Source organism: Rasamsonia emersonii, assembly GCF_000968595.1.
Source record: "Rasamsonia emersonii CBS 393.64 chromosome Unknown ctg1118621759965, whole genome shotgun sequence".
Taxonomy (NCBI): Eukaryota; Fungi; Ascomycota; class Eurotiomycetes; order Eurotiales; family Trichocomaceae; genus Rasamsonia; species Rasamsonia emersonii.
In genome coordinates this window covers 90864-111800 of record NW_013563322.1, presented here as the reverse complement: position 1 = coordinate 111800, position 20937 = coordinate 90864, and the positions used below count along the sequence as shown (strand labels likewise).

General features: G+C 50.1%; 8 protein-coding genes across 8 annotated transcripts; 4 read left to right on the top strand and 4 right to left on the bottom strand.

Moving 5' to 3' along the window:
- Nucleotides 1-793: 793 nt before the first annotated feature.
- Nucleotides 794-2145, bottom strand: T310_0845 (WD repeat-containing protein jip5; the record flags this gene model as incomplete). Its single annotated transcript, XM_013476298.1, has 2 exons — nucleotides 794-1667; nucleotides 1787-2145. 2 exons carry the CDS (start codon nucleotides 2143-2145, stop codon nucleotides 794-796), a joined length of 1233 nt encoding a protein of 410 aa, XP_013331752.1.
- Nucleotides 2146-3878: 1733 nt separating this feature from the next.
- Nucleotides 3879-4709, top strand: T310_0844 (MFS transporter; the record flags this gene model as incomplete). The annotated part of the gene is made up of 4 exons (XM_013476297.1): nucleotides 3879-4226; nucleotides 4313-4398; nucleotides 4442-4453; nucleotides 4523-4709. The coding sequence occupies 4 exons, from the start codon at nucleotides 3879-3881 to the stop codon at nucleotides 4707-4709; spliced, it is 633 nt and encodes a 210-aa protein (XP_013331751.1).
- A 342-nt stretch (nucleotides 4710-5051) lies between these two features.
- On the top strand, nucleotides 5052-7032 carry T310_0843 (uncharacterized protein; the record flags this gene model as incomplete). The annotated part of the gene is made up of 9 exons (XM_013476296.1): nucleotides 5052-5241; nucleotides 5297-5370; nucleotides 5431-5589; nucleotides 5634-5872; nucleotides 5931-5995; nucleotides 6075-6265; nucleotides 6587-6649; nucleotides 6786-6822; nucleotides 7016-7032. 9 exons carry the CDS (start codon nucleotides 5052-5054, stop codon nucleotides 7030-7032), a joined length of 1035 nt encoding a protein of 344 aa, XP_013331750.1.
- Nucleotides 7033-7598: 566 nt separating this feature from the next.
- On the top strand, nucleotides 7599-8900 carry T310_0842 (2-hydroxymuconate-semialdehyde hydrolase; the record flags this gene model as incomplete). Its single annotated transcript, XM_013476295.1, has 2 exons — nucleotides 7599-8005; nucleotides 8069-8900. 2 exons carry the CDS (start codon nucleotides 7599-7601, stop codon nucleotides 8898-8900), a joined length of 1239 nt encoding a protein of 412 aa, XP_013331749.1.
- A 271-nt stretch (nucleotides 8901-9171) lies between these two features.
- Nucleotides 9172-9471, bottom strand: T310_0841 (uncharacterized protein; the record flags this gene model as incomplete). Its single annotated transcript, XM_013476294.1, has 1 exon — nucleotides 9172-9471. One exon carries the CDS (start codon nucleotides 9469-9471, stop codon nucleotides 9172-9174), a length of 300 nt encoding a protein of 99 aa, XP_013331748.1.
- A 2619-nt stretch (nucleotides 9472-12090) lies between these two features.
- T310_0840 (uncharacterized protein) lies at nucleotides 12091-14035 on the bottom strand (the record flags this gene model as incomplete). Its single annotated transcript, XM_013476293.1, has 3 exons — nucleotides 12091-12804; nucleotides 12852-13732; nucleotides 13792-14035. The coding sequence occupies 3 exons, from the start codon at nucleotides 14033-14035 to the stop codon at nucleotides 12091-12093; spliced, it is 1839 nt and encodes a 612-aa protein (XP_013331747.1).
- An 856-nt stretch (nucleotides 14036-14891) lies between these two features.
- Nucleotides 14892-16159, top strand: T310_0839 (Autophagy protein Apg5; the record flags this gene model as incomplete). The annotated part of the gene is made up of 3 exons (XM_013476292.1): nucleotides 14892-15023; nucleotides 15111-15603; nucleotides 15696-16159. 3 exons carry the CDS (start codon nucleotides 14892-14894, stop codon nucleotides 16157-16159), a joined length of 1089 nt encoding a protein of 362 aa, XP_013331746.1.
- A 471-nt stretch (nucleotides 16160-16630) lies between these two features.
- On the bottom strand, nucleotides 16631-20837 carry T310_0838 (NACHT and Ankyrin domain protein; the record flags this gene model as incomplete). Its single annotated transcript, XM_013476291.1, has 7 exons — nucleotides 16631-19103; nucleotides 19165-19716; nucleotides 19777-19801; nucleotides 19864-20058; nucleotides 20112-20182; nucleotides 20257-20649; nucleotides 20695-20837. 7 exons carry the CDS (start codon nucleotides 20835-20837, stop codon nucleotides 16631-16633), a joined length of 3852 nt encoding a protein of 1283 aa, XP_013331745.1.
- Between the last annotated feature and the right edge of the window lie 100 nt (nucleotides 20838-20937).

Genomic DNA, 20937 nt, shown 5'->3' with positions numbered 1-20937 from the left:
ACGACGTCGAGCGCGTTTTGAGGAAGGAGCAGAACAGCCGGCTGTAGTAGAGCATCATCGAGTATATAAACGAGGCCCTGAATTTCCCGACATCACCTTTTCATACCCCCCACCCGCAAAGTCCCTGTTCTCCAGTGCCATTGGAGAAGACCGTCCATCATAACCCCATAGCATTGTCACCGTGGTCGCAGGTTCCAGGGAGTAAGATAGTTTCGTGGGGCAACCGGCAGTTCGTGACGGGAGTAAATCATTATTTACCCGCCGATTCTATCAGCTTCGGTCGACCATGGGTTTACGTAGCTCTAGCTCTACCATACCAGTCAGGATGGATCATCATAATCCTAGTTGGATTTTTCTGATAAGATACTTAGCAAACCTACTTCTGAACGATTGATTCTGATCGACAATACAAAGGATATCAGCATGATGCCGGGGTTCGTTGACCCCACTCCCCACTCCATCCCATCCGAGAGCCCCGCTATCTCAAGAGTAGAAGTTGCTGAATCAGCTCTTGATCAGCATGCGGAATGATGCCGCTCTTGATTGCGATTTCGTTCTATCCTTCTGCTTTGCGATTCCAATTTTTTTAAAAAAAAATGTGGTTGAGAACGATTGATTTTGATGGCTAGTATGTACAGTACAGCATTGACATGATATCATAGAACAGGATACATGAGGAACGACCAACCCAGAATGACTCCCGAGAACACCAACGATGCAATTCCTTAAAAAGACCTGTTACTCTTTTGCATACCAGTCCAGCCTGATATCCGCTTCGTTCTGCTTGTGATATTCAATCGAGATCCTTGAATGCCATAACGTGCTGTCCCCCGCTTCGGTCCTTCCCCTTGAATCGCTTCCGCTTCTTGCGTCGCTTTTTGCTCTCCTTCTCTTCGTCACTGTCGTCCTCGTCGCTATCGTCGTCGCTATCATCACTATCACTGTCCATCATCCGCTTCCCGGGCGCCCCATTCACGTCCCCATCAGCTTCATGCCATACTTTCACCACCTGGCCACCTCCACTGACCATGCGTCCCTCCACATCAAAGCCAAGGCTAATAACTCCTTCAACCTCATCATGAGAGACCCGAGACACGACCTTGTTCGTGCCAATTTGGACAAATGAGATGCGTCCGTCAGCCTGACCGACGGCGATCATTTTGCCTTTGCCCAACTCGTCTGGCACCAATGTCAACGACTCGAGAGCTTCCCCGCGGGCAACATAGATCCTCTCATCCTGATCGTCCCAGGCACCCTTTTCCCACAAAGTCAGGACGCCTGAACCACCACCAACGATGATCTTTTCTCCAACACTAGTGCCGCTCGAGGGTAGGCCTCCGATGTACACAGAACTAATCAGTTCTTCCTCTTGATCTTCACTCCGAGCTATGACACCCTTTCGTAGGTCCGTGACCGCAAGCGTGGTTCCGCCTGTGGTGACCCATTGTTTGCTGAAACCGGAGGTGCTTGTCTCGGAGGGAGGTAAGGGGGTGAGAGAAGAAACGTAGTCGTCGTGCGGATGATGCGTCTGCTCTGGCCGTGCAGAGACTTTGGAGTATGGTACACGGAGGTCATAGAGATAAAGGGCACTGGAATCTGTCGCTAAGATGAGAGTCTGGGGCGAGAGAGCATGGATAATCGCTGGCGCATCAATATCTGAACTCGAGCTACAAGCACAAAGTGTCAGTAATTCGTGGACTGTAGGTAGAGCAGCTTGAATGAAAACAACAATTGAAAGCCGCTCTCTCTCCTTCTTTTATTTTTCAAGATCAATGGGCAGCCCTACCCGTCCGTCACCGGTGGAATCGCAATTTTATTTTCCACGACCCCCGTTTCGGCCTTTGCGGCTTTGACAATCCCATCCGACCCTGCAGAGTAGAGAGTCTGGCCGTCAATTCCAAAGCCTAAGCACCTGCAACTCCCCTTGTGTCTTCTCGTCGACCACATGGTGTCTATATGGCCGGTGCCATTCGTCGACGAGCTCCTGGAAGCTCCGTCATCGTCGCTGTTGACCGCCGTGAAGGGAAGCCGAAAGGTCTTGACATGGCCGGTGGAGAGGCCGACGGAGACAATGGGTTCCTTGGGATGGATCGCCTGCGAGAAGAGATCGGAAGGTAAGGGAAATGTGCAGACGGTGTCGAACATGGCGTCTGGCCGAAATCTCAAAGTCAATGCAGATCGCGAGGCGGTCTCCGCGAGGCGGATCACTTGCATTTTTATCCCGGAGCTTAGTACTATGGAGCACTAGCTCAGGGTCTGGACGGGCCGACTATCTTCCGAATGTGTGGGGTGCGTTGTCTAGAAGACATCTGCATCGGACTCAGGACTCATCGAAGTTGAATTTTTCAACAGGTGAGTGTTTCTGGGAGGCGTTGAAATTGAAATGCTCTTGATGGGTGCGTGGGGGGAGAGATGTCTGGTGCTCGAATCATCTGTTTGACTCACACTGAACCTTCCACTCTCAAACAACATCTGCTCAGCTAATCAGCGCGTCGAGACGACACAAACAGAGAGTCTTACCTGCATTCCTTTCTTTCGATGTTTCGCTGCCACTTCTGATCTTAACAGAAATGGACATCTCACTGTCAACAAGAATAAGAGTTTGTATGTCAGTAAAAGGACTATTTTATCCACGAATCCACCAGTCTCTTCTACCCCCTTTGCAAGGATACACGCCGTTAAGTCACGGGACTTTGACAGTGCGTCCGACCTAGGCTGTCTTCATGATCCTAACTTTGATGGATCTGTCTATTGAAATAACTCTGGACGAAGGAAAGGGAAGAAAATATATTACAGTTGAGAAAATGTCGATTGGACGACTATCTTCGCTGCAACAAACGAAAACATCGCCGGCCTCACGAGTCTCAATTTTGATTTCTCCTTGGTGAAGTTTGAGGCTTGACAAAGCGCCAGGGGACGGAAAGACGCAGAAGAAGGAACTTTCACAAGACCTGCCATGGATTGACTACGTGACAATTTGCTGTGAATTCACATCATACTCCTAGGTTAGTTTCATCGGATCTCCCTTCGGCAGATGTATTAATTTTATAATTAGCATATTAGCATACGGAGTTTGTTGAGCAGACATCCTTATCTGTCTTTAGCGTAAATATCTTCAAGATACGCTAAGCATCCAGGAAAATCCCAGGCCCTTCAGAATAAATGCAGGTACGTCTTCGACAATTTCCGGATATTTATTTCCCACCATCCAAAACCATCGATGGATTATTCGTACTCAGCAGCAGAGAAGCAAGGAGGTGGAGATTTCCTGCGACGTATATTTACATTTTCTTTAGTTTCGGCAATTACCCGGCGCTAAGTTATCCACTTCAGTATCACTGTCGGGGAGATGTGTTGCTGGATGCAGATATGCTGTATTTCGAATATCGTGACCCGAATTACGTGCTTTCGCCCTCAAAACATTCGCACACATTCGCCAACCGCAGTTCAGACGCGATTTGCTATTGAGTCCATATTAATGCACCCTTTAAAACCAAACAGGAAGCTCGATCAAATCAAAAATGGCGTTATCATTATTCTCCATTTACTCCGCAGCACTGAGGGTGCTATTCCAGATGACACCATCTGTCATGAGAATGCCACCATGGAAAGGGTCTTCTCTAGTCTCATTCTATCGACCAGGATACAAAACAATAATTGCACTGGGCTTGGCTATCAGCTAAGAAGGCGAATACTGTCTATATATTGACCATATTATTAGCATATATATATGATAATGGGGTCTCGTTTCTTCTACCGTCTGCGGACTTTGTTGGGAGACCGGGGACCGTCTTCCTCTTCCTCATCCTCATCCTCACCATCTCTTAGATATATACAATATAGTCTGTCGTGACCATTTACCCCTCTTCTCGCCCATCATGTCAGGCCCGGCTGATTCTGATCCACAAAAAGGCCCCTTGGAGAACAGAGTCAAGGAAGTTCGAGACCCTACCACCACTCCCGTGGACGAGAACACACCTCTTCGGGGCACGATCAGAAAAGAAGATACTGCTGTATCCGCATCGAGCAGCATCACTCCCAGTGTAGACGCGTCCGAAGTTTCTGAGAACCCCTTCGCCGATCCTGCGGTCGCTGCGCACTATGCCGCATTGTACGAAAAGGCCAAGTATGAATGCCGTCATGTATTTGATCCGAATCTGCAGTGGACGCCACAGGAAGAGAGGAGACTGGTCCGGAAGCTGGATTGGCATGTTTGCTTGTGGGCTGTAAGCAGAGACCCGGCAACATGCTCACATGACATTGTCTTGCTGAATATTCCTTCTGTCAGTGTATCATGTTCTTTGCCCTGCAGGTTGATCGAGGGAACCTGAGCCAGGCCGTGTCGGATAATATGTTGGATCAGCTTGGTCTGACGACGAATGGTACGTATGTGCATATGTATGTACTCTTTGCTAGCCGACTTGATACTAACGCCTCATAGACTTCAACCACGGTAAATACTCACTCTATCACACTTCATATAAATGGCGTACTGCGAGAAACCCAATCTGATATTTTGTAGGAAACACCATCTTCCTGATTTCGTTCCTCTGCGCGGAAATCCCCTCGCAGCTCATTTCGAAAAAGCTTGGTCCGGATCGCTGGATTCCGACGCAGATGACGCTGTGGTCGATCGTGGCCATGTGTCAGGTGGCTCTGACGGGGAAATCGAGCTTCTACGCGACACGCTCTCTTCTGGGAATGCTTGAGGTTAGCCAATGTTTTTTGGTATAGTGGACCCTGGCTGTCTGTGGACTGACATATTTCCATCAATACAGGGTGGCTTCATCCCTGACCTCGTGCTGTGGCTGTCGTATTTCTATACGAGTCGCGAACTTCCCATCCGGCTGAGGTATTGATATCCCCTTTATAAATATGGATGTTCACAACGATAAATAACACCAAATAGCTTCTTCTGGGCCACCTTGAGTGTCACCGGGATTGTCACCTCGCTGCTGGCATTCGCCCTCCTCCATCTTGACGGTGTCCATGGACTGGCTGGGTGGAGGTAATATCTATCTCTTCCATATGGGGATTGTTCCGCGCTAACAATGCTCTATCATTTTAGATGGCTATTCTTAATCGAAGGGATGATTACCCTGTCAGTGGGCATTGCAGCCTTCTTCCTCATGCCTGCGTCCGCGGTGCAGACGAAGACCTGGTTCCGGCCAAACGGGTGGTTCACAGACCGGGAGGTTGCTATTGTCGTCAACCGTGTTCTCCGCGATGATCCTACAAAGGGTTTGTCAGAAGATCTATATCACAAAGTGTTTAATTACTAAGAGAGGAAATCTAGGTGACATGCATAACCGAATGCCCATCACCCCGAGTCGGCTGTGGCGATCTCTGACCGATTACGATCTGTGGCCGGTAAGATAAATCTCTAGCAGCGATTCCTTTATCAAGCACGTCCTTCTAATAATGAGATAGCTCTATCTCATAGGGTTGATTGCGTATATCCCGCAATCGCCTCCGGGTACGTACCTGACGCTATCGCTCCGAGCTCTGGGATTTAACAAGGTATGTACATGCTATGAAATCCTTTTATATACTTCTTTGATATCGTTTGATTTTTTCCATTCTATCTACGTATGTACAGGATGTGTGTGCTGATCAGTTTACGAACGGAATAGTTCAACACCAACCTCCTAACGATCCCTAACACCGTGGCCGGCATCTTCACTCTTCTGGGCATCACCTGGCTGAGCGAAAAGGTCCGCGAGCGGACCTTTGTCAGCATGCTCCAGCCCCTCTGGACACTGCCTTGCATCATCGCATTGCGGTACTGGCCAGGGGCGCTCTCGGAGCCCTGGCCGACTTTTGCGCTGATTACCGTCCTGCTGAGTTATCCGTATTGTCACGCTATAGTAGTGTGAGTATACCTCATAATAATCCACCCAGTATGCATTCTGACAATGTCACGAATCCAGAGCATGGACATCGACAAACTCCGGCTCGGTTCGTACCAGGTCTATCTCTGCCGCAGCATATAACAGTGAGTTTCCTCTCATCTCACATATATAACCTGCCAAATCTGGTAAGAAAGTGAATGACTGACTGACTGAAAACTACAGTGTGCGTCCAACTCGGCAACATCATCTCAGCCAACATCTACCGCGCCGACGACGCGCCTCTGTACCACCGCGGAAACACGACGCTGATGATCATCAACCTCCTTGTCATCGGGCTGTTCATTGCGACGAAGATCTACTACATCTCGAGGAACCGGTGGAAGGCGAGGAAGTGGGATGCTATGACTGAAGAGGTGTGCACCTCTCTCCTTTTTCGTTTCTTGAGGACCATGAGACTGACATCCATGGCGCTGCTACAGGAGAAAAGGCATTATACTCAACATACGACGGATCAGGGGAACAAGCGGTTGGATTTCAGATTCGTTCACTAGAGCAAAATATAAATATAAACAGACATGTCTATATATACAAACGATGGAGAATATAGTCTCTCTCAAGACAAACAAATCCAAAGATATAGATGGAAGAGCTTCAATCTGTGGGGAGGGTGAGAGCATATTATCCAATTTCAATATAATATTAAGTTAAGAAGTTAATTAATTCTCTCCCTCTAGCTCTCTAGGGCAAGGAAACAGATTATTCAAGGACATAGGAATCAATCTACCATGCTGGATTATGTAGTTAATTCTCTTGTTATGCCACATCCTTTTACCAATTAGGCATACAACTTCAGATTCTGGCATGATCGGCTGGTGATGCGGAAGCAAGGAGATCTTTAGTAACTATTAGTAACGTATTAGTAAAGTGTCACAGTGGTGGCACAACAGACGAAATGGCGTGCAGTTACCCGGTACGTCTGTCTTGGTTCTAATCCTGACAGTCTGTTTCAGAGTCAGGCAAAATCCGTCCAGATGGAGGGGCTGTGCAGGTACCTAGGTACCTAATGTCCGGCCTATCATCCGGCCGGCTGATGTTTTTGACGAATTATAGAGTCGGGGAGCCTCACAAACTAGCATGATAAACACATACTGACTGGTTTATAGAGGATGCTACGGAGTAGGAGTTTCTTCCTGGCAATTGTGGTTGCATTGAGAAGAAGCATCTAAAATGTCTTACAAAAAAACCTCGCACTCCCCTTTTCTTGTAAATCTACGGAGTATAGGTATGAACTCGATAAAAAAGGAAAGAGAGGTGGTGGACTGCCCTTTCCTCATGGAGCTAGTTTGCTCGCCTGACAGCTCTTGCCTGTACGGGCAAGTGCCCGTCGTGCTATCCGGGCAACGGCGGTCGAGCAACTGCATAGAATCTTGCTTTCTCATCCATCGTCAATTTTCGCGTCGAATTGTTCGATCATAACTGTGAGTTTGACCTACACATCAATGTTTGCACTCTACATAGCCACGTGGAATATTATGTTATTTTGTCTCTTGTCCTACTCCGTACGGAGTATATGCCTAGTGCCGTCGCCGGGAAAATGCCGAGGTTCCGACAGCGCGCTAATCGGATCTCGGGTGTAGGACTATAACCAAGTCCCCCACAGTGTCACGATGTCTCTGCAATTTACATTCTTATGGAGATACTGTTCCAGACCTCCTACATTGTAGGATACTCGGTCTGACAACGGCCATGGCGTGGCTCAATGAGGCGGTAGATTTCTTGACCGCTTCTGTTGCGCGTCCCGAGACCCGAGGCCCCTTTCTGGCCGTGACCGGGGCATCCTTCGCCCTCGGCCTTGCTCTCAGCTCCGTCTTGTCGTCGAGAAAACCACAGGAGAAAGTTTTCCCTTCTCCGTTGAAGACTCTGATCCCTTCTTTGTCAGACGCAGAGAAGAAGGCCTTGCCACTGCCCGTGGATGTGTTCCCTGGTGCGCGAGACGTTCCCACGCCCTATGGCTCGATCCGAGTCTATGAATGGGGTCCTGAAGACGGGCCCAAGGTTCTCTTCGTCCATGGCATCACCACCCCCTCGCTCGCCCTTGGTGGGCTGGCCCATGCTCTGGTAGACCGGGGATACCGGGTCATGCTGTTTGATCTGTACGAAATCACATGACCTTGCGTTGATCTTGAAAGACGGATGGCTGACTGGCTCGTTGACAGCTTTGGACGAGGCTATTCAGAATCCCCGTCCGATCTCCCCCAGGATGAGCGCCTCTTTACCACGCAGATCCTTCTGGCGCTGGCTTCCTCGCCGCTGTCCTGGACGGGCGCGGGATCTGGGCGATTCTCCCTGATCGGATACTCGCTGGGAGGCGGCATCGCCGCGGCATTTGCCTCTCATTTCCCTGAATTGCTATCGTCGCTGGTCCTGCTGGCCCCTGCAGGTCTGATTAGGGACTCCCACATCGGTCTCCAGACTCGTCTCTTGTATTCCAAGAACCTGTTTCCCGAAAGCCTTCTCGTTTCCCTGGTTGGCATGCGGCTGCGGGCCGGGCCGCTCCTGCCGGCCAAGAAGAAGGAAGACCCAAAGAAGGATGCGCCAGCAGAGAAAGCAGTCGATGCAAATGCCGCCCTCACGCAGGAGCTGTCTGCCGCGTCCCAGAAGCAGGTGCTGTCCAGGGCATATCCGAACCTCACCACCCTCGCAGCGGTTAGTTGGCAGGTTCACCACCATCCTGGGTTTGTGTCCGCCTTCATGTCGAGCATGAGAAATGGACCCATTCTACAGGAGACGCAACTCGAGTCCTGGAGACGACTAGGACGGATTCTTACGCAGCGGAAGGAAAAGCAAGAAGTCGCCGGTCTCCGACACGACAAGGTGCTGATCGTTTGCGGTGTGGACGACAACATCATCATAAAGGATGATTTCGTCGCCGATGCTACTGCCGCGCTGGAAGGGAATGTGCAATTCCGCTTCTTTAACGCGGGCCACGAATTCCCCAGCACCAGATATGAGGAACTGGCACAGCAGCTTGTGGAATTTTGGCGATAATTGTTAGATCTTACGTTCTCCTGGTCTGTGTTGTAAATTTTCTCGCGTTTACTTTCGACCACATAGACATATTATATTATATATGATTAGACGATATATCTTTTGGTTAATGGCAAATATTCCATTTCTTTCCCACGTCCACATTTCCCCCTTGTCAGTGGATGTCAAGTTCCCCACACGGGATTAAGCATTTCTCATGCGTTTGCCAGTTCTTTTCAGATCTTGCTGTCGTTATCGGTCTCCATATGAGGCGACCTGTCTCCGGATCATATTATCGCATCAACCCGTCCACCCGACGAATTTGTTCCTTCAACCTCACTTCATGCGCAGGACGATCCTGCATTCGTGCCAACGCATAGTATGACTCGTCTGCGGCATGGCAGTCATGAAATCTCTCGAAACCAGGGCGGTTCCCGCCGCCCGGCACTTGAGCCAAGTTAAGGGCATTGAGCTGCCCAGACGTATCGTTCTGATGGTTTTGAGTGGGTCTTTCAACATTAGTATGAGCATCCAATAGACCGTCATCTGGGAGAGAGTCATACTGGGCTGAATTGTTGTTGGGACAAGACATGTTGAGATGCTCAAGTTTTGTTCTCTGACGACTTTAGGGAACAAGGTTATTCTGGCTATGCTCTTGAGAGGAGCGAACAGTTCAGATGACGATGATGTGATGCGAACCAGGGAGCAAGTCCCTGGCTTTAGAGGGGTATAACAAGAAGGAACAGAACAATCTTCTCAGACTGTGATCTTGGTGATTCAAGTCGAGGATAGGCTCTTGAGGGCCTTTATATATTACAAATAGGAGCAAGCAGCTGCGCGAGGAAAGGTAGTCTGAAATGGATAAACAAATGGCAGCAAGATTCGAGCAAGGCAATTAAGTCGAAACATGGGTTCTAGCTGGGGGTGAATCCATTATTCGTCGTCCGCTGTCCACTGATATCTCGAAATACCTGTTTTGGTTTGGACTTGACATCTTTCACACCATGCTATCGCATCTTCTGCTGTCACAGCACGGCACGGTAGTGCTGTATGCTTGGCAATATCGAGAGTGGCGATCCTCAAACTTGTTCATCCGCGGCATCACAATTTCTGGATTGCGTGTGCAGACTTATTGGTTTCATGAGGACATGGAAGCCGGGCAAGATGAACACAACATCTGCCGTGTGGGATCAGGGAACCAATTATTTCTGCCATGTCAGCTCACAAATGGACCGGGGCTGATGGACTTTGATGGACCTGGCTGTCCCACAAAAGACAGGACCCCGGAACTGAAATTTTGGCCGTTCCCCACCAATAGGGGAAATGCGAAGACAAGCTTCATGCATTATAAAGCGGAATCTTTGATGTACTCAACCTTAGTGCTCACAATGGGATCAAGTGTGCCAAGCATCTCCATTCGCAGCCACGATCGGGCAGTTCATTCTGTCCGCTTCCGAGCGACAGAGCAGGGATCCTGCTTGTGTGATGAGGCAACCTGCGCTCAGGCATTGTTACCATGCCCAAGTCCAAACGGTCTGAATACATGTACATACATACATACATGTAGCTCGACACAAGTGTGCGCTGCTGCGAAGTCCCGCCGGCGCCATTATCACCGATGTGGAGACAGCGGCCATCGTCCGGGACCACTACTAGCTAATCGACTGTAAGGCTGGAAGTGGCAGGGGAGGGAAACATGGATTCACACAACGAACTTTGGAGGGGAATGCCAAGGACAAGCCCCGGCAGTTTGAGACTTCTGATGCATACTTATTAATGCGGTCTGTTTGCCACCAGGTTCGCATTTCCTGAATTTCTGAGGCTGGATAGTGCATATGTGTATGTCGTTCAGAGCTTCCCTCACGTGGCGCGCGGATGGCTTGCAGTCGATCCGCTGCGGGAGAGTTTCTTGCAGCCCCGTACGTTTGGTTTGGCATCGGACATCTTCCACTCCGTACGGCTCTTGCTAGTGACAGAGCCTCATTTCTGAGGTCCTGGAGGCAGGATCCGCCCCGGTTGGCATATCACCGGCGTTGGGCCACCCCGTCGTCTTCCGATCGAGTGTTCGAAGCACCAATCACGATGACAACCACGCAGCTACAGCCTTATCTACACACTGGGTAATTCCGACCTGTCCCTTGTGACGTTTCTCAGGTTCTGCCGTATGATTGCGAGGACGTTACACAGGAAACGGCGCGGAAAAGGGGAAAACAAAGAACGAGATCTCGTCAACACGGTCAGCAAGTCTGCTGAAAAAGAGGATAATGGCAGTGTTTGTGCTTGAGAAGAGATGCATGCCATATGTACCACAACTCCATTTGCAGTCGATGAGGATTGTTGTCGAGGGTTGGTCTAGACTGACATCCTTGCTGGCCGTCTGTTCCTGCGCTGATCGCTCTCGCCAACTGTTGGTCGAAGTCTGGACCCCCGCGTCACCTTCAGCTGCGTTGGGTCCTCCGTTCATGGACATCTACATGGAGGTAGCAGACTACCGATCCCCTCGTTATTATTAATATCCTATTGCGATCGGCCTCCTACGTTCCCTGGGCTCTGTGGGTTTTCCATGTGTCGGCTGTGTGCTCAATGCACTTCGTCCTCCATTGGGCAGCTCCATCCGAGACGGAGAATAATACAATAATGCCGCAGCGCGGTTAAGGCGGCATCGACCGCCTACAAGTACGTCGTCTTCTATCTTTCCTAGCTGAGAAATGATCCCTCTCTCCTCGCGATGTGTCCGCTTCACCCTCTAGTATGGAGCAGATACGCCACACCTAGTTATCTCGGGCGCTAAGGCACCGCTAATCATTCGCTTGGGATCGGATGATCGAAAATCAGGCCTGGAACCTAATCGACCATGGTCTCGACAATTCTCACCGGCCCCCTGTCGGTCGACGACGCCCCATTATTGCTTATTCCTTCGTCAAGGCAACTTTGCATATCGCAGCCGCTGAACAAGGCTTATATGACATACATGAAGTCCATAGGTCAACAACGGCACATCGTCCAGCCGGCTGCAGCACTGCCTCTGAGAGATGCAAAAAAAATGCTTGATGGACCGGCAGTTACGAGGACAACAGCTGCCTAAATTACGGAAGTACGGCATGTGCCCATCCTAATGAGAGGAGGGAACATTGTTGGTGTCGACCTTCCTCCGGACGGGCCAACGAGAAAAAAAAAGAAGAAGAAGCAGAGGCCATCGCGGACTAAAGTCTTACGACACGCCCCATACTCCCAAAGGATCGGCACCGCCACTGGACTGGCCGCGCTGGCGCTGAAGTTTCTTCACCCTCTTTACCAGTGTTCCAACGGAGATGGGGCCGACCATGGTGCACAAAGTAATAGCCCAAGTAACAATGAGAAATATTTCTCCAGAAGATCGTCCATCCTGATAGTCGGGCGCAGATCGCCCAAAGACTCCGTTGCTGTCCGCCACGGAGGCAATGAAGAACCCGATTTCTCCTCTACAGACCATGGCCAGACCGAGGATCGCAGCTGGATAGAGAGAGCGTGGCTTTGCCGGTAGGCGAGGCTCAGGTAGACTGGCGACTGCACGGTCGGTCTCGACGCCAGGGCCATTCTCTGGTGCAGCACGCTGTAGGGAGCCTTGCGATCTGTTCGACTCCGCCGTCGTTCTAGATGGCCCTTGTTGGTCCTGCAATTTCCCTCTGCTGGAATCTAGACCGCTGCCAGGTCCTTCTGTGGGTTGGGATCTTTTCTCTTTCCAATGAGCGGCACAGAAGGCCAGTCTGATGATGGGCGTGGATTTCAGCTTATCAATAAGCGATGAACATGAGAAGGAGATCCTAATCAGCCAGATGCCGGTCATCATTTTACCGAGCATCATCAATATTGTGTATATGATACCACGCCATGCGACGTCTCCTCGAAACATTTCCGTAATCGGAATCGAGAACCCAATGGATGCCTATATCATTAGCGATTGTTTCTTCGGCTATGAGGTAGGCAGCTTACAAAGAACAAAGGTTTGAGTATTCTGTTGACAGGCTCCTTATAGAAACGCTCGTAGACAGAAACACCAGTGGGAGCGTCTTCGTTCGATATAGCCTTTTCCACTGACTGGTCGCGATCAGAATCAGATAAATTTGCGAATCTTGATCGCTCAATATCCTGACAGGCTGAACCAGGAATCAAGTCTGTCTGGCCGGTAGGGCCTTGCATATTCGTCATTTCAGAGCCTTCATGGTTGTTGCTTGCGACCTTCGCTCTGTATGGGCGACTAGCTGAGGCGATTCCAGACGTCTCATCGAACCAACTTATCAGCGTGCCAGCCAGGTACGCGGCAAAAAGGTTGGAAGTCCCTGCATGTGTTGCGCCAGCTACCAGCCCGCTCAGTATGCAACTGTGGACTAAAAAGGCAGCATTGAATGACTTTAACACTGGCGGCAACCGTGTGGCTGCTGAGAGACCCTTTCTCAACAATGGCCCTACAATAAGCCAGCAAACTGCGAAGAGACCCGCGGCAAAACCGATGGAGACAAACACGGGTCTCATGACAGTTCTGGGACTGAATGACGATGCTGAACTTGTCCCGCCAAGATTTATAATCACTTGGACCATGACGAGGCCAACTACGTCGTCCATCATTGCTGCTCCGGTGAGCACGACCCCAAGCCTTGTCTTGGCCAGGTCGGTGGTAGATAGGATGGTGAACGTCGTTCCAAGACTGGTAGAGCAGAGAGCTGCTCCGGCAGCAAAGGCCTGCAAAGGAGTCGCGTCAGCCAGCCTTAACAACACAAACGATAGACCAATAGGGACTGCTATGCCAGTGATAGCCACCAAGGCGCAGAACAGAAAGTTCGCCTTCAAGACAGAGAACGATGTCGACAATCCGCCTGCACCCTATTTAGAAATAAAGGACACAAGTATGATCTGAAGGGTGCATTCTACTGACCTTCATAAACCAGCAGTATCAATCCTAGGTAGCCAAGTTTCTGAATCACCAACTGGGCATTCAGGTCTAGCCAATTCGCCCCCGGCACGCCCCAGGCAATACCAATGAACAGCTGTCCAACCAGTCCACAGTAGACCAGCTTGTCCAGGGCGGAATTGACCAGGTTGAGAGCCAGCAGGAAGCCTCCTTGGATGAGGACAGTGATGATGTCTGGCTCTTGGTAGGGTAGAGAAGAAGCAGTCATTTTCCCCAGTCATCGAGGTGTTCATGCACCACAGGACAGTACTATGTACGACGTGTTGTTATGTCTTCAACATTCTTCAATGATATAGGTTAAATTATGCAATCTCAAGCATATCTCAGTGGATAGTATTCTTTGTCGTCGACGTGGAGTTTGCTTCGTCGCACAAAATCCCGAGTCTTGGCATCGATATGACAAGATCAATTAAATCGCTCAAGAAACAAGATGGAATGTTTTGGGGTGCATCAGTTATAATATCATACCCTAGGGAGTTTTGTTGGGCAAATTAATCGTGGCTTTGGAGGACCCTTTAAGCCTGAAGATTCAGGCAGAGAACCCCACGTGTCAGAAGCACGTGATGGGCGGGCTACCTGACGGTTGGCGACGCATGACTGACCAACGTCAATGCAATGAATTCTAGAAATACTTATACATCGGTACGACCCAGGGCGTCACTCGTTTTTTCTATCCTTCTTTTCCTTTTTATGTCCAAGTATTGCAGGAGCCACGGCTATCGGCATGCGCTCCCCACCCGCTTGATCTGATGACTTAGTGCTACTACATCATGGTATTCCCGTGGCAGACCAACTACTACTACCATTGGCATCGGCAGAGTTCATTCATCCTCGCATTAGGTATGTGGTACATAACACAGTGGATTACCTGTTCCGAGTCTATTTCGCAATTACATGCCGTTATCCAAAAAATAATAAATTCTGGAGAGAAATCCTATATAGAACTTATTTTCTTTTTACCCCTCTCTTGAAATTGTCTCCTCTGTAATTACTCTAGCTGATTGGGTTCGAATTCTATAGAGTAGGGCTGCAACGGCCCATCGTCTCTTGATTGAGCCTGGAACATGGCCAACACCAACACCAACCCCCCATCCCTCAGCGCCATTCAGCAGCGAGTCTGGGAGGGGAGGTTACCGTTAGAGATCGTCCTCGATCCTTCAGAATGTCGCACTTATGACCAGTGTGATCCGTATCTTGTAACTTACCCCGTTGTTTTCTTTTCCTGAAATTTTTTTGTTCGCATTGCTCCTTGATGGACGAACTATTTATTAATTCGTCTGCAGATCTCCTATCCACGCATCTCCTATCTCCCCTTTTTACTACCTAAACTCCATGCATTCTTCTCCTCGTCCCTGATCGACCCCGACTGTCAGCCACATCAGGGTTGGTTCTCATTCGAAGGTGTGCCATTAAAATGGCACTATCCTGTCGGTCTTCTCTACGACCTGTACTCTGGCGCCGACCCCGTCTCCAAATCGAGTGGTGGTGCTGAGCACAATCCGGGACACTCCATTTCGATTGCCAGGAAAGACGGCGGCGAGTCGCAGATCCTGCCAGAGGAGAAAGAAAAGTCCCCTCTTCCGTGGCGATTGACGCTGCATTTCCAGAACTGGCCGGACGAAGACCTCGTTCGACTGGACCCAGACGGCATGGTGATGCACGACGCGTTTATCAACAGCGTCAAGGAGGCTGATTTTCTGCGGAATGGGAATGCCAAGGGGATCATGAGTCTGTCCAAGGAGGACTCATCTGGACTGTGGAAGGCTGTGCAAGATCGTAAGAATACCCTTTCCCCCTTCATTTTATAGTCGTGTTTTCCATTTCTGCGAATACTTCTGCTGCATAATCCTTGAAAAAGGGAACTGCAGTAACGCCAGTACTAACATTCACTTCACTAGATGACCTCGCCTCCTACCGACGCATCACAAATATCCTCCTCCCTCCTCCATCCCAACCATTCCGCAACGTCCCCATCCGATTCTTCCTCCCCCTGCCACCCGACGCCGGACGACCCTCCCTCAAAGTTGTCCAGTCGCCTCTCCCACCAACGATCACGACCTCCTCCAGCTCCACCTCCACATCCGCCTCCAGCTCCAGCTCCGGCAGCACAGATTCAGCACGCGGCTCGCACCAGCGCCAACAGCCGCAAACGATCGGAACAGCCCTCCACTCCCTCCTTCCGAATCTCTTCCCCAGTCGCAGGATCCCCGTGCTCGCGAAGCCCGTGCTTCACGGCGCCGTCGTGCCCATGACCGCGCCCATCGAGGAGGTAGTCAGGAGCTCGGCGTATGGCGACGGGTGGGCGGCGATTGTCATCTGCATGGTGGGGTAGGTCTTTGTCGCCAAACGTATATCATCTCCAATACAATATCTTGTTTGTTACTACCCAATAGTAGCGAACTTGTTAGATGAAGATTTATGATCGGTATTTTTTTTTCGAATGAAGATGAAATAAATCATGGAATATATTTTCCTTTTTCCCTTGCTTTCCCCCTTGATTAATTGACTAATTAGTTAATTAATCACTTTCTTCCTTGTTAAGCTCAGATCAAATGTCTCGTGTCCTCGTGTCCTCCACAGCGCTCCACTTTGCGCGCGGTGTGCAAACAAGTAGCGAAATCAAATCATTCTCTATCCTTATTCTCATATCGAGAATGATTGCCACTAAATTCAGAAAGTTCTTCATTTAATTTAGCCTGTACCAAAGAAGAGGGGGGGGGGGAGAAAGAAAGAAATCAATAAACTCCATCGTCTCATTATCGCCATGAAAGTGGGAATAAATTACATAATATCAGTCCGTTAACTAGGCAATGAAAGAAGAATTAATAACCGGCGCTATTGAAGAAAGAACTTGAGGAGGAGAATGAAGATGATGGCAGGAAGCTCGGCCCTGAATCTGAGACTCGTCCCCGACGAGCGTCGATCCTCCAATCTCATCTGTCGCGGCACCGTCATCATCATCATCATCTTCTTCACCATTTACTGCTTCTGAACTTGAGTCGTCGTCGATGATCGTTGAGACACTCGTCGGACGGCTTTTCCCTGCTGGCGGTGGCCGCAGGTTGCCCTCCTCGTCGAACCAGAGTCTCCCCAGGGGGTTTTTTCGAGCGAGGTCAAAGGCCGTGACGCCTCCTCTTCCTCTTCCTCCTCCTCCACTAACAACGCCATTGCTGCTGCCGTCATTGTCATTGTCATTACTCCCGGTAGTAGTGTGGATGGCTATAGAAGGACAGCTGGACGACGGCGCCACAATTGACGGGTCAGCGCCGCTTTCCAGCAAGATGCGAAAGATGGACTCGCGACCCCGCTCCGCCGCCAGGTGGAGTGCTGTCTTGCCGTCGCGTGTTTTCATATTGACCGAAGCACCCCTGGCGAGAAGAAGGGAAACCAGTGATGGACGGGAGATTGCCGCCGTCGTGGCAAGATGGAGCGCGGTTTCGCCCGTTGCGCTGTCTGAAACAGCGTTGATATCGGCGCCGTGAGATAGAAGAAGATCAATGTATTCGCCTGTTTTGTCAAGCGCGATGTCCGGTGAACCCGTGCCCTTGAAACAAGTCTGGTGGAGAGGGGTCCAGCCCTGACTCGAGGTCCTCTTCACGTCGAGACCTTTCTCAAGGAGGGTTTTCAGGATCTCCAGACAGCCGTCGTCGATGGGGGGAGTGATATGCAGCAGAGTTTCACCACTCGGTGTCTCCACTTCCACGTTGGCGCCCCGACTCAGGAAAAAGAAAAACATCGCCTTGTTGCCGGCCATCGCGGCGCACTGGAGAGCCGTATAGCCTCGAGATGTCCGTGCCTCGATGTTGGCGCCATGGTCCAGCAACTTCGCGGCGACCAACATGCCAGCCGGGTTCCTGGCCTCGTTATGGAGCAACGACTCCCCCTTTGTGTCCCACGCATTGATGTCTGCGCCTGCAGTGAGCAACAGATCAAAAGCGATCCAGTTTCCGGAGTTGGCGGCTACATGTAGAGGCGTGATGCCAAACTGCGCACGAGCTTCGACCTGAGCACCGCGTTCAAGAAGCAGGCTGAGTGCTTCACAGTTATTCAACTTTGCGGCGAGGTGAAGTGGCGTCAAGCCTTGCTTGTTGAATGCGTTGATATTCGCACCCTTGTTCAGGAGAAAGAGCAAGATTCGTGGTCGCTTATACTCTACCGCGAGGTGAAGCGTGGTGTCTCCAGAGGACGGGTTCACTGCATTTACATCGACCTTGCTTTTGACCAACAGGGGAACTGTCGCTTCGTCATCTGCCGTTCCCACAGCGACCTGAAGTACCGGGAAGCCTTTTCGATTTGTTATCGTTGTGTCGAAATTGCGCGCAAGGAGCAGTTTCATGACCTTGCGCTGGCCTCTCGCGGTTGCGATGTGTAATGCGGTGTCACCATTTTCCATTTGGGCGTGCATGTCAGCCCCGTGGTCCAGCAACAGCTCTACCATTTTCTCATTGCCCTTGTATGCTGCACAATGGAGAGGGGTCATTCCATGGCAGTTTTCGTGAGCGTTGACGTCGAAGCCTTGTTCTATAAGACGCTTTGCACGGCAAACAATGCCGAAGTATGCAAGGCTATGCAGCTGAGTCCAGCCATCTGGATATTTGCCGAGGCCGAGTTCCTGGGGTATCTCGCACGAGTTCATTGAACTCTCGTTTCTAGAAGGTCTTCTCCACGAGAGTTTATTGAGAAAAGTTGTGATCAATACTTGGATGGTCTGCTCGTCTTCGGCAGCCTCGCGCGCATGATATCCCCAGTAAGTGGCCGCATAGTTTAGGAGGCTTCCAGTTGAGCTGCGTGGGGTATCGCTGCGATTCGAGTAACAATCATCGACAACCTCATCAGCGGAAATCAGAGTGAGACAAGTCTCTGCTATCTCCTTTTGGGCGCTGGACAAGTACGCGCTGGCTGCGGCCGTCCGAGTAAAGAACTCATTTGCCGTCTTGTGGACAAGGAGCACAGTCCCGGTAACACCGTCAATTGTGAGGAGCCCACAGGTCTCGGTGAGGATCTTCTTCTCAAAGGAAACGATATCCCCGTTTGCTTTTGAGGGCTCGGCGTCCTCGTTGGTGGCAGCCTTGAGTTCTGCCACAGTCAACGGTCTGTATGCATACACGGTCCAATAAATATATCGTCTTGCGTGGGGATTTTGGCTCACTACCCGTTTCATCGCCTCGCTGTACGCTTCATCTAGACTCTCTGGTAGGTGTGAAAGTGCACTATGAGCAAGATTTTTGTCGTTGTACCTTGCCAGTAGATCGATGTGCAACTGTGCCAGCAAGAACCTAAGAAGATTGTCAGTGAGGATATAAACACCTTAGAGAAATGAGTAAACCTAGCACATACAGCCCGTGAGATTTCTCGACTATGTAGCGAACCATATCCTCCTGGAGCCTAAGGCTAGACGAATCTTCCTCGACGAGATGTGTAAGAGTAGCGTCCTGACGGATTCGCGCAAGAACATAGCGGCGAATATCTTCTGCGGGGGTAGAAGCGGGAATGTATTGGATCGAATCACGAGACTTGACCTCTCTTAAAGTGATGAAGAGTTGGACATGGTCTGGGAGTCTCTGGAGACGATTCAAAAGACGTTCTTTATCGGAGAATGTGTCCAGGCCATCGATGACGAAGAAGACCTTTGAGAATCGGTTGACTTCCGCGCGAATTGCGTGTTGATACGCTTTTGAGGATGCTTTTGCCGTCGACAACGACTCAAAATGGTATAAGGAACTGGTTGAATAAGAGAGTTCCCGTCTGCGATAGACCAATTGAGCCAGGATGTTCCGAAGAATTGTTGTCGATCCCTGATCCTTCTCTCGTTCCTTATGGCAGAAAACAAAAACAACGCCAACGTCTGGAGATAGAAAGGTCCTTTGGAGAGAGTCGACAACAGCTGACCTAAAAAAAATTATCGTTAACTAGGTTCACTAAGAGGACATCTCTGTTGCAGAAACATACGAGAGGAAAGTTTTCCCAACGCCCGCTATCAAAAGTTAGCTATGGACCTCGAAATAGGGCCCAAATCTCTCTCAGAGAAACACATACCAGGACCGAGGCAGTATAGAGACCTGAATGCGCCGTGCAGCCACTGCTTATATGTTGGATCCTCTAGTATCCACCGGCATGACCCTCGTTGTCGCCTATTGCACAGATCTGCAAGAGTGATAAAGTTCTCAGACGCAAGTCGATCCGTTTGTACGAGGATATCGTCCTCATATTGTAGGTTGTATTGCAGATTTGCTGCCAAGGTATTAATTTTTGAATCAAGAGAGATAGATGACAATGTCACCTACCGGATTCAATTTCATGGTGCCGCCGAAGACAGCCTCTAATGTCCTGGTCTGTTGAAGTTCTCTCTCTTAAACTAAGTCAGCGACGAACATCATTCATAGTCTTCTTTACGACTCAAAGTAACAATTTGTGTTCAATCCAACTTACTCCCACTCTGGTTGCATAGAGAGTATGAAGACGACTTTGTACTGCTCCAATCGAGGGATGACTATCCGCTCGAGGAGCTTCTTTCGATATTCAGGCGCACCAACGCCGCCGGGGTGAAGATAGATTTCGATCATCCGCAGTGTTGATTCGAACAGGCCTAGCAATTCATTCAACGCATCGAGCCGTGCCGGGTAGACGATCCATTTCTCATCCGCCCAGCTGAGCTGGTCGCGGACACGGTAAAGGAGGTCGAGTAGGTCGCATAGCAGGGACAAGGCCTTCTGGGATGTGTCTGGGAAATCGCGTCCACCGCCAATGCAACGCATCACAATACGAGTGAACTGAGAGGCCCGCGCCAGGCGCTCCCTGAGATCTGGAGTTTCCACCATCTTGCTGATAGAATGTCAACAGTATAAATGATGAGACAGACACACAGACAAGATGTAGACAGAAGGAAATATGCCTGGAGTTAGAGCGGCAGGATGTAATAAGGGTGCGAGCCTCAGATGGCCGAAGTTCTCATGACCCCTCGTGGCCCTGTGCGGCCAGGGTTGATTTCCCCAGACTCGCTCTTGTTTCATTTTGATAGACCAACAGCTCATCCCTACATGAACAACACGAACCGGTGCCATCCTAAGCGCCCTACCGTGACTAAACACCCCGCGAGGCGCCATGAAGACG